Source organism: Portunus trituberculatus, chromosome 6 (assembly GCF_017591435.1).
Source record: "Portunus trituberculatus isolate SZX2019 chromosome 6, ASM1759143v1, whole genome shotgun sequence".
NCBI lineage: Eukaryota > Metazoa > Arthropoda > Malacostraca > Decapoda > Portunidae > Portunus > Portunus trituberculatus.
The window spans coordinates 2,921,389-2,933,888 of NC_059260.1; the positions used below are offsets into that span (position 1 = coordinate 2,921,389).

The following is a 12,500-nucleotide window of genomic DNA, read 5'->3' on the forward strand; positions in this document are numbered from 1 at the left end:
CCTTTATTTCCCTTGTCTCTTTCTTTCTATCTCCTTCTTTCTCTCCCTCTCTATCAGTTCATCCCTTCGTCAGCCTCTCTCTCTCTCTCTCTCTCTCTCTCTCTCTCTCTCTCTCTCTCTCATTCATCCCTTCGTCAGTCAGTATTTATCTCCCTTTTTCCCTCTTCTTTCTCTCCCTCTCTCCCTCTCTATCTTCTCACCCCTTCGTCATCCACGCCTTTCTTTCTCCCGTAGTTCTTCGACACTCACGGCGATGAGGTGGAGGGCAGCAGCATCATGGTGGATCTCCTGTGTCGCAATGTCACGGCTCTGTTTGGACCGGAACACACCTGCTTTGTGGAGGGAACCATCGCACAGGGACAAAACCTGCCGCTCATATCATACGTGAGTCGCTAATCACCTCACCTCACCTGTCTTGTGAAGTGTTGCCTTGCCCTTGACCGTGAGCTGACCCTGAGCTGACCGTGACCTAACCTAACCTGCCTCACCTCACCTGTCTTAAGTGTTGCCTGACCTGACCTGACCTGATCTAGCCTAACCTTGCCTAACCTTACCTAACCTGTCTAATGAAGTGTTGCCTGGCTTTACGTAACCTTACCTAACCTTATGTAGCCTAACCTAACCTAACCTAACCCAATTTAACCAAATAGAATCTTGTCTAACCTAGCCCAACCCAACCTAACTTAACCTAACCAAACCTAACCCATCCTAACTTAACATTACCTTACCTTACCTTACCTGGCCTAACATAACCTGACATGACCTGACATGACCTCACCTCACCTGCGTAATGAGGAAGTGATGGCCTTATTTTAACTTAGAACAGAACCTTGCCTAAGCCAACTTAACTTAATCTTACTTAACCCAACCTACCTTGACCTAACCTAACCTAACGTAATAGGAAATAGGATAGATGAGGAAAGTAGGAAGAAAGGACACGGTGAAGGAAAGGAAAAGATGAGAAGGGATTGAATGGATGAAAAGAGAATAAGAATAGGAAAAAAATAAGAAAAAGATGAAATGATAGAGTGTAGGACCGCCAGAGAGAGAGAGAGAGAGAGAGAGAGAGAGAGAGAGAGAGAGAGAGAGAGAGAGAGAGAGAGAACCGGACGTGAACCAAAAAAAAAAAAAAAAAAGAAATGAAGGAAAGAAAAGGATGAGGATATTGGAAAGGATTGAATGGATGAAAACGGAATAAGAATAGGAAGAATAGGAAGAAAAAGATGAAATAATAGGGTAAAGGACCGCCAGAGAGAGAGAGAGAGAGAGAGAGAGAGAGAATAAGTTAGAAAGCATTTGGAAGGGGAAAGATGGATGGAGATGGGGAGGGTGAGGGAGAGAGGGGAGAGGATTAGGGGAGAGTAAGAGTCCTCCACTCTCACCCACTTGGCCAGTAAATCTCCCTCAAGTGGATGATGATATTTTGAAAACACTCCCAGGCTTCTTATGTCTGTCGCGTGCTGGCCAGACTTGCCAACCCTCCTCTCCTTCACTCACTCACCCCGACACCCCTCACGCCCCCCAACCCCATCCATAAATAGCCCAGCACCTCAAAACCATCCGTCATGTACCATCCGCACCACACAGGCATCCAGGGAGGGTCAGTTATGGATGGTTGGGCTAGTGAAGGTAAGCGGTAAGGTTGGCAACACTGACGCACCGCTTATTTGAGTTTGTTTATGTTCGTTTCCCGCTCAAGTGTTTTACAAAGTGGGCTCGTATCCCTCCCCCCTCCACTTGCCTGCCGCTTTCTATTACACTTGTATGATGGGGAATAAACAAATGAGGGCGTTTCTCGTGTCTTGAGTGGCTGAATTAATGCTGAGTCAGTGATATGAGTGTGTTGAGGTGTCCATTACTGACTGACTGGGTTTATATAGACATGCTTTCAAGATTGGCGGTGTTCTGTTAAGGAAATGTGTGTGTGTGTGTGTTTGCGTGTCTGTGTGTTCGAGAGTATATGAGAGAGATAAGGATTGGTTCTCAAGTAGAGCGGTAAAAGGAAGGGAATTAGTAATATTAGATGAGTTTTTTAATGTAGGAGGGCAATAAAACAGGTAAAAAGGTCTAACAGGTATGAAGCCTACTGAAGCCTCGGTCTCCATAAAATCAGATGTGCTAATAGAATAAAGGATATGTATGTGTTTGAGTGTATGGGTGAGTGACAGGTGGAGTTAGAAAGTATAGGTGTGTTTTGTATAGAAACTGTCACTTGGGGGGGTGAATATGTGTAGATTGATAAGTTTTGTGTATATATTATTAAGTGTATGTGTCAATTCAATCTGTATAATTATCTCTCTCTCTCTCTCTCTCTCTCTCTCTCTCTCTCTCTCTCTCTCTCTCTCTCTCTCTCACAGGGCTGCACTGACGAAAAGGCTTCCAAATTCACCACCTTCGTCAGAACCAACCCGTCTGAGATTTACGTGAGTGTGTGAGTGTGTTGACTGGTCACGCCCCGCCACGCACTCTGTCATCACCCCTCCTCACCCCGCCTCACTCCGTCACACCCTGCCATACTCCATCATACTTTGTCACACTCTCTTACACTATTTCACGTACACTTTACCGCACTCTGTCCACTGCATAACACTTTTTTTGCAATCTGACAGGGATTCTGCCACATTCTTTTACCACAATCACCACCGCCACGCTGTTGTAAGCCTCTACCACACTACAAATACAAGCACAGGGCAAAATTAACAGCACATTTTATCACTACATATCCACCACATTACTACACCGCCACACACCACCACACACCGCTACTCACTCTGCCATAGGGCCACACATCACCTCATCACATCACCACCACCGTCACATACCCTTCCACACACCACACACTCTACCACACATAAATACAGTACCAAATATCATCACACACCCTGCCACATACCACACTCCCACAAAATTACCCCACCACACTTTACTACACTCTACCACAGTACCACCACACCCCAGCACCACCAACACACACCGACAATATTGGCTCATATTCTCAAATACTTCTGCGCTTCACCTTCATTATTTCAAAAGGCTTTATTGAAATTGAGACGAGTTTTTAAGGATGTTTTACAGTTCTAGAGGCAGAGTGGCAAAATTTCGACATTATGAACTGGTGAAACACTCTTGAAAACCCCGCTAGTCATATCTGTGGCCTTGAAAAACAGTCATGGTGAAAGAGAAGAGCGTTTCTAAATACAGACTATTATCCCACAAGACCCAAACACACCCAACCACACCAACAACACCACCACACCCTCCCCACTCACAATATAACCCTACAGAACCCAACATTAGCCCTTCCCAGCCCCACAACACACCAATAACCCCAGAAAACCACCCCATTCCTTTCAGATCATACGCACAGCAGTGGCAGCAATGAAACACAACAACTGGACTCGCTTCTCTGTGATATACGATAAGGACCAAGAGAGCACTAAGGACACTCTGGTAAGGGAGGCGGTGCTTTCTAACATGACGGTGAACCACGTGTATGAATACGACAAGGAAAGACTCTACCTCATTCTCGACCGCACCAAGAACGCAACCCGGAGTGAGTGTGTGGGAGAGGGAGGTAGAGAGGGAGTGTGTGTGTTGGGGGAGGGAGTTAGGGAGAGGGTGTTAGTGGGTGGGAGAAAAGGAGAGGGAAAGGGAGTATTGAATGAGTGATTTGGGTGGTTGAGAGAGAGAGAGAGAGAGAGAGAGAGAGAGAGAGAGAGAGAGAGAGAGTGAGTAAATGAATAAGTAACTACATTTAATAAGACCAATAACAATTCCAGCTCCCAAAAACACAAACAGATATGAACAAACCCATCTTATCCATAACATTTAACACTCACCCCACACCATCACCCTTGTCTCACCCCACCATCACCCCTCTCCTGCCCCTCTCACCTACTCTCCCTTCAATCCCACCTCTGCCACCAGTTTACGTTTACGTGGGACACCGGAACCTTGTAAGTCAGTTGCTGTCGGTGATGTCAATGACTGGAATGTTCCCCAGCGGCCCTGGCCCTAAGGAGTACCTGCTGCTGTACATAGAGAAGGAGGAGTACAACACGAGGGACTGGCTGGAGTATATCTGGGGTGAGTGTACCTCGGGGAATGTCGGGGAATGGGGGACTGTCTTGGGTACATCTTGGGTGAGTGTCAGGTGAGGTCAGGTGTTGTTCAGGAAGCTTTGCCTTTGTATTGACGCATCCCTGATATTGTTTTTGCCTTAAGTATTAGTCTGCTCCTTCCAACAAGTTCTCCCGCTGACTTTCTCTCTTTTTCCACATTTCATACACTGTTTCCTTCTCTTGCATTTCAAAAAGTAATTGTCTTGTAATATTTTCTTGTTGTTGTATTGTTTTTTTTTTCTTTCTTTTTCCTTATTTCCTGATATCCTGGACACCATAACAAAAAAAAAAACGTTTTAAATCTTCAAAGCTGCCGTCACAGAAGATGCGGTTAGTCTCCCCGTCAGTGTGTCCGTTCCTATCTTGTCATTGCGTCTGTTCCTATCTTTTAGTGTGAAGGTATTGTATGAGATCTTGCTGTGAAAAAAAAAAAAGACTGATGCTGCCCTATTATCATTTACATTTCTTTTTTCCAGTTTTTGTACATTGTCAAACTTGATTTTTCTGTTATTTCCTTTTGCCATATTTTCTTATCCCATTGTCCCACGGGGGAATGTGGGGGTGAATGGGGAACTGCATAGCTTGAGTGCATTTTGAGTGAGTGAATGTACCTCGGGGGAATGTGGGGGTGAACGGGGGAACGGGGACTGGCTTGAGTGTGTCTGGGAGGTGAGTGTACATTGAGTTTGTAAAATGTATAAAAGAAAATGACAAAAAGTAAAAAAAAAAAAAGGAATGTTAAAAAGTGATTGTATTTAGAATCCATCTATCTATCTCATATGTAATCTTGACACGACCATGATACGAGCGCCTTCTTCTATCCGTCTATCTATTTGTCTATCTATCTATCCATCTATGTATCTATCTATCCATCCATCCGTCTATCTGCAGCGTCATCTTAACACAACATTCACCGGAGCACCTTCCCTCTAACCTGCAGGCGATGAGGCGACCATCCAGGAGAAGGAATGCCGAAATAGTGACATCAAGTCCTTCGATCAGGCGTTCATGGTGGTGGCCAACAGGGCGCCTAATATCAGCGAGTTCTCTCAGATGGTGCGGGAATACAACATGCGCCCCCCTTTCTGTCTGGGAAGCGAAGAAAACAGAAGTGACAGACTCCGGGTGAGTGACTAAGACAAAGAGAGAGAAAGAGTGTGAGTGAGTGTGTGTGAGTTGTTATTCCAGCACTGGTTGATTAAAGTGAGTCTCCTTTATCGGTTCATAAGGCTCTTAGTTCAATACTGATGATCTGTAACTAGTGAGGTTTAAATTTCCGTCAAAAAGTCTTGTTGTAAAAGGTTTCTCAGTTCATAATTGGTAAACACGAAGGTTTGTTATTAATGAGCGAATCTCCGTAAGTCTGAATTTTATTGTCTTATTTGTGTAAAATGATGGAAGTTATTGCAGAAGTATCTCGGAAAAGAACAACAAAATCATAACAATTACCTTTGAGTGTAGTTAGTGTTCATTTGCAGACTGAAGTTGATGTGTGTGTTAAATTGAAACCTTTCTTAAATTTATCACTATTTGTTATTCCTACGTAAAGAAAAAAAAGAAAAAGTAAGAAAAAAGTGTCCTGAAGATAATGTCAATTAAAAAAATGAGAAAAAAATATATATACGAGAAGAAATGAGTTAGCGAGGAAAAAAAATAAATGAAAATAACTAACTAATTCCTATTCCTCCTTATTCCTCTCCTTGTTTCTCCCCCCCCCTCCAATACACCAAAGCGACGGTCCCCCCTACCACCACCCCTCCCATTACAGGATCACCCGCAGCAGTCTCTTCAAGATTATTGGGTCAGTGAGCCACTCAGGACTTCCCCTCTTACGCCAGTATTCAGAAACGTCTTACTCTCTCACCACGATAACTTTCCAAGGCCACAGAGACGAGTTGCCGAGCTCTCAACACATTTTCTCCTTAATTAACTAGAAATCTTGCCAATTTATCAACAGAACCAAAAATTACCATAAATTAAATAGAAATCTTGCCAATCTATCAACAGAACCATAGAAATATCATAAATTAACTAGAAATCTTGCCAATCTATCAACAGAACCACAAAAATACTATAAATTAACTAGAAATCTTGCCAATCTATCAACAGAACACAAAAAATACTCTTAATAAACTACAGATCTTGCAATTCTATCAACAGAACCACAAAAATACTCTTAATTAGCTTAATCTTGCCAGTCTATAAACAAAACCATGGAAATACCCTTAAAAACACGGGTATCTTCAAGTAAAGCCTTCGGAAAGCAGCGATAGTGAGAGAGCAAAGCGTTTTAGAATACAAGCCTTAGTCACGCTCTTCCTGTCACGTCACGTCACGCTTTTCCCTTCTAGATTCTGGTTCGTTTATTATTGTTACTGTTTTTATTCATTTATTTTTTTCGTCCCTTTGTCTTTTTTCTATCTTTTTTTTTAATGTATGGTAGTTTTTTTTTTTTTTTTAGTTTTTTTTCATTGATGTTTTTTCTTGGTTTCTTTTCCTTTCTTTTTTTTTATATTTGTTAGTTTTTTTTTATCGTTTTCTTCTTTACTGTCAGGTAGTTTGCTTTCCTTCTTTTTTCTTTCCTTTTCGTGTGTTCTTGGTTTTAATATTTTCATGATTAGGTTTTAGATTTTTTCTTCTTTTCGTTTCCTTTTTATTTCTCCTCGTCTTGTATCTCTTCTTTATGTCAGATAGTTCAGTTTCTTAATTTTCGTTTTACTTTTGTTATTTTTTCATTTTATTTTTTATTTCGATTTTTTTCCCGCCTTTTACCTCATACCTCAAAGATTTCACCTCTATTTACTTATATTTCCAAACGTGACTTCGAAAACTAGTTAGCCTTCCCTTTTTAATCCCTCTTTCATTCCCTTTCTTCATTCCCCTCATTTTACCACCTAGCAACCCTCATCCTCTCCTCCCCTCCCTTTCCCCTTAAATTCCCCCATTGCACTTCGAAATATGTTAGTTAGTCCTTATTTTCTTCATTCATCCCTCCTCTCGTTTCAGTCATCTATAGCTCTCCACTTACTCATTCTTTCCCCTCCCAGCATACCCTATCTCCCTCCCCTCGTTCCAGCATCACCCATTTCCCCTTCCCCGTTCCCTCATCGTGACCTTCACACACAAACTTAACCCCTTCAGTACTGGAACGCATTTTTATCATGAATTTTTAAGTGTGATTAGACGATTTTATTGACATTAAGAAGGGTCTATGGAGGTCAGAAGATTAATGGCCACAGTCTTCACTATTTTAACCCCTTCTGTATTGGGACACATTTTTATCTTAAGATTTGTGTACCATTAGACCATTTTATTGACGTTAGGAAGGGTCTATGGAGGTCAGAAGATTAATGGCCACAGTCTTCACTATTTTAACCCCCCCACATAAGTTTCTGAAGCTGTATAAACACGTCAAATAGTCACCAGAATGAATATGGAAACGCGTCACGGTACTTAAGGGGTTCAAAATATATAATAGACAATAATACTAGTTGCTACATTATTATCTTTAGCATTCATGTTTACTGTTCACCTCTCGAGTGTTAAATTTCTCTTGAGTGACGTTGCTAGTGTAAATTAGCGGCGCCATGTACCCCTGCCTCCCATCTGTGTTTCTCCCAGTAGTCCCCGTGACGTCCCCTGTGTTCTCTGTGTCCCCTGCCAACCCCTGCCGTCCCCTGCCTCGTGTTGCTCTCTCAGATTAGATGTTGTAGTGTTAAGTTTGCATTAATATGGAGGTTTAGAGGTTAAGGGATGAGATGGTGATGATAACGTAGAGAGAGAGAGAGAGAGAGAGAGAGAGAGAGAGAGAGAGAGAGAGAGAGAGAGAGAGTACAACAAAAAACGGAGAATCTACATAATTAATACGAGACATTAAGTGCAATGTGAAAGTGTCGTTGATAGAACACACACACACACACACACACACACACACACACACACACACACACACACACACACACACACACACACACACACACACACAGATCAGTACAGTAGGTCGAAGAATGTGACTAGTGGATGCACGAAAATGAACCTTATGATAGTGAGGAAAGTTTGGATGATAAAGAAGAGGAGGAGAATATTTGGAGTGAAGGAAAATGATCTTAACGTTAATGGGAAAACTAAAAGATAAGGAAAGTGAGAGAAAATTTAGCTTTATGGTCATCAGGAAAGTAAAAAATAAATAGGAGGAAATTAGAGTGAAGAAAAAAAAAAAACTTGGATGGAGTGAATTAATATTTTCTTAATGGTGAAAAGAAAATGGATAAATTAAAGGAGAGTTTTCTTAGTGCTGATGGGAAAACTAAGAAAATGAAAAGGAAAATTAAAAACATGACCGAGAAAGGGAAATAAAAAAGATTAGATGAAACTGAAAAAAAAATGTAAGGAAAATAAAAAAAAGATGAAGAAAATAAATAAGGTGAAAAGAAAGAAAAATAAAAAAAGATGAAATGAAAATAAAGGAAAGATAAAGTAAAATAAAAAATTAAATAAAAAAAAAAGGAAAATATAAAAAAGAAAAGAAAAAAAAGAAAAAAAAAGATTAAATAAAACAAAAAAGGATGAAAGGAAAATAAAAAAAGAAAGGAAAAATAAAAATGAAAGGAAAATAAAAAAAATGAAAAGAAATAAAAATAAAAATGATGAGAAAGAAAAGAAGACGAAAAGAAAGAAAAAGAAAAAATACGGTATAATAATCTCAGTCATTTATTAATATATTTTTTTTCACATTTCACGACTCTAACTGAATCACGAACGAAAGAAAAAAAAACAAGAGAAAAAAAAAAAAAAAAAAACTAAACTAAAAAAAAACACAAGAACAAACCACGAAATAAAGAAGAAAAAGTGCTATAGTGCTGGTGTATGTATGTACGTATGTATGCATCATGTCTGTATATGTATGAGTGTCTACAACTACACCCCTTCCTTTTCAGAAACACACATAGATAAGTAAGCAAGGAAGCAAAAAGTTCCCCATTCATAACTTTCCAAGACAAGTGTTGAGAAGATAACTAGCTATTACAAACTGACCTTTCCTTCCAGATAGATCTTCATGTTAACTCACGAATCAAACTTCCAGATTCTCCTTTTGCCTTGCCACACTAAAATGGGGAGAAAGAATGATTAAAAAAAAAAAAAAGAAAATACAATTCCTACCCATTTAACTTTCTATTATGCATGTGGGAAAGGAGGCAAGGCACAACTAGACGTGTTTTTTGAATTAATGAGGGGCCGTTGCAGGTGTATCGAGGTGATAAACAGGTGTATATACTAAATGACTGAAAAATAACCACCGAATATCTTTAAAAAAATTCTCTAAAGCTTAATATTGTAAGTGTGGAGGTAATGAAGGTGTGTGGTACAGATGTGGTGTCTTGCAGGTGTGTGGTGTAGGTTTGTATATCACGCAGTTGTCTGATGAGGGTGTGCGTGCAGGTGTATGGCCTCGCAGGTGTGGTGGTGCAGGTGTGGGCCAGGTTTTGATGTGTAATTAATGGTGTTGTTGGTGGTGTTCTTATTTTGGCACTTATTATTATTATTATTATTATTATTATTATTATTATTATTATTATTATTATTATTATTATTATTATTACTAGTCTCATGATATTAGTACTGTTATTGCTATCATTTTTAAGCATGCCTTTTTTTTTTCTTTCTCTTTTTTTTTCTCATATCAGTAAATTTATTGATATCTTTCACATTACCAGTTTAAAGAGACAAAAAAAAAAAAAAACTATGTCTAAGCAGTTTTGTATTTTTTATTGTATTGATGGAGAAAGTGAGGTTAGATTGAATACATACACAAATAGAGACATACATTATTTCTATTGTTTTAATGGATACAGTGAGATTAGATTTATATATATTTACACATACATACACGTTTTGCTAACCTGTATTGCATAGACATAGTAAGATTAGTCATACATACACACGCACACACATACTAACAGTACATACGGAAATTTGTATTGCATTGATGGACACAATTAGATTATATTCATACACACATACGTACGTTGTGAAATTCTGCATTATCTTTATGAAGAAATTTAAGATTATGTTCATACACACACACATACAGACACACGTGTTGAGAATATATGTTTAATTTATACAGGCATCACGACTGTTTAGACATATATATACATACATACATACATACACGCAATGAATGTCTTTGTCAGTAATAGGGAAGTTGATATACACATACACACATACATTAAGAGGACCTGAATTAAATATATAGAAACTGAGATTGAATTTATACATACACACAAACAGAGACACAAACACACACACACACACACACACACACAGGCACACGCAGGGTTAGCTAGGTATACAAGGGGAGTCTTAATGGTGTATGTACTTGTGTAGGTGTGTATGTATGATCTGTTTTGTCAATGAGACTTTCTCCCGGTTTTAAAGGAAAGACGCAGTGGGGCAGTAGGTCTGAAGGTAAGGTGCGTGTGTGTGTGTTTGTGTGCGTGTGTGTGTGTATGTCTGTGTGTTTTTATTTCTGGTTCTAACTCTTAATCTCATCTTTTTTTCATTTTTTTTCTCTCAGTTTTGTGTTTTTCTGTGTTTTTTCCAGTTTTAATTTTTTCTTTCCTCTTTTTTCTTGATTTGCTTCGATTTCTTTATTTTTTTTCTCTTATTTTCCTTTCTCTTCTCTTTTCTCCTTTTCTTTTCTTTTCTTTTCTTTCCTCTCCTCTCCTCTCCTCTTCTCTTCCATCCTCATCTTTTTTTTTCTTTGTTTTTTTTTCACCTACGTTCTTTTATTCAGGGTTTGAAAGGCATAACTCTTCTAAAAATCGGAATAGAAAAAAAAATAACGCTGGAATGAAAATCTCTCTCTCTCTCTCTCTCTCTCTCTCTCTCTCTCTCTCTCTCTCTCTCTCTCTCTCTCTCTCTCTCTCTCGTAAGCGTAATTAATTTAGCCTTGGTTAATTCTACGCCTCCTCCTCCTCCTCCTCCTCCTCCTCCTCCTCCTCCTCCTCCTCCTCCTCCTCCTCCTCCTCCTCCTCCTCCTCCTCCTCCTCCAAGGCATTAGATCATCTTTCGCAATTAGAATCAGATTAGGTTCTCTTGGTCCAGCTGTTTAGAATCTGATGCTACAAGGGTGGGTTACATTAGGTTAGGGTAAGATCAAGGTCAGGTCAGGTTAGGTTAGGTTAAGATTAAGGTCAAGTCAGATTGGGTTAAGTTCAAGGCCAGGTTAGGTTAAGTTAAGAGGTCAAGTCAGGTTAGGTTAAGGTCAAGGTCAAGGTCAGGTCAGGTCAAAGTGAGGTCAGGTTAGGTTAGGTTAAGATCAAGGTCAAGTCAGATTAGGTTAAGGTCAGGTCAAGATAAGGTCAGATTAGGTTAAGTTAAGATCAAGGTCAATTAAGGTTAGGTTAAGGTCAAGGTCAGGTTAGGTTAGGTCAAAGTGAGGTCAAGTTAGGGTAAGTTAAGATCAAGGTCAAGTAAGGTCAGGTTAAGTTCAATTCAAGTTTGGTTTGGTTTGAGACTGTAGGTAATTTTGAGTGTGTTTTCTGAAGTTCAAAATTAAAGGTAGTGTTTTTTTTCCTTTTCTTTTCTTTTCCTTTTTTGTGATAAAGACAAATAATAAATGAGTATTGTTTGTTTAGGAATTTTGAAGTTCGTGTTTTTTTTTCTTCTTTTTTTCTTCTTCTGCTGTTGCTGTTGATACTACTACTACTACTACTACTATTACTACTACTTTTTCGTTTCATCCACCACCATCACTACTACTACTACTACTACTACTACTACTACTACTACTACTACTACTACTACTACTACTACTACTACTGTGTGCCTGTTATGTGTGGAGTGTGGAGTGCATAATTTAACCCAAACAAGGCAAACAGGAGTGAACATGACTTAGTAGATGGTGACCACAGTAGTTTGCCACCGTAGTAGTTGAATGACGTCACTCTTGGGAACACGCCACAACACCTCTGGCTCCTCCCAACACCTGCACATTTAGAGTCAGATCGAGGCAAGGCACACACACGCAAACACACTTAATTAATCTATAGCTCTTGTACCTAATGAAGACCAAGGGGCCCCTCCCGATTAACTTTAACGACTGTATGGTAGTTTAGTCATAAGGGTGATCTCTTTGAAGTGTTTGTGTGGAGTAACAACCTTATCTTCTCCTCTCATTGTGTAGTAGGGTGTAGTTCTATTGTATCTGGTGGCTTGGCGGGAAGCTGACGAGGTGGTGGGTCTTGTGTCATAGAAAATGGTGGTGCTATTGCTGGGTTTTTAGTGGGAGGCTATTCTAGATTCAAGGTAAAGATAATAGCAAGGGTAAATGATATGAGAGGTTAAAGAAAATGGTGGTGCTGTTGCTGGAAAAGT

The 12,500-nt window shown here is 39.6% G+C and overlaps 1 protein-coding gene across 5 annotated transcripts in view; it reads left to right on the top strand.

The window, feature by feature from the left end:
* The window catches only part of LOC123516486 (receptor-type guanylate cyclase Gyc76C-like), a 76,179-nt gene that overhangs the window by 35,176 nt on the left and 28,503 nt on the right, over window positions 1-12,500 (top strand). For 2 of the 5 annotated variants that reach the window (XM_045275845.1, XM_045275856.1), the window contains exons 4-9: window positions 235-384; window positions 2,358-2,423; window positions 3,355-3,553; window positions 3,928-4,086; window positions 5,062-5,246; window positions 10,560-10,589. In XM_045275845.1, the coding sequence (XP_045131780.1) occupies window positions 235-384; window positions 2,358-2,423; window positions 3,355-3,553; window positions 3,928-4,086; window positions 5,062-5,246; window positions 10,560-10,589 (789 nt within the window). Of the gene's footprint in view, window positions 1-234; window positions 385-2,357; window positions 2,424-3,354; window positions 3,554-3,927; window positions 4,087-5,061; window positions 5,247-5,853; window positions 5,923-10,559; window positions 10,590-12,500 lie in introns of all 5 variants that reach the window. The other 3 variants (XM_045275866.1, XM_045275876.1, XM_045275836.1) reach the window with 2 other exon arrangements.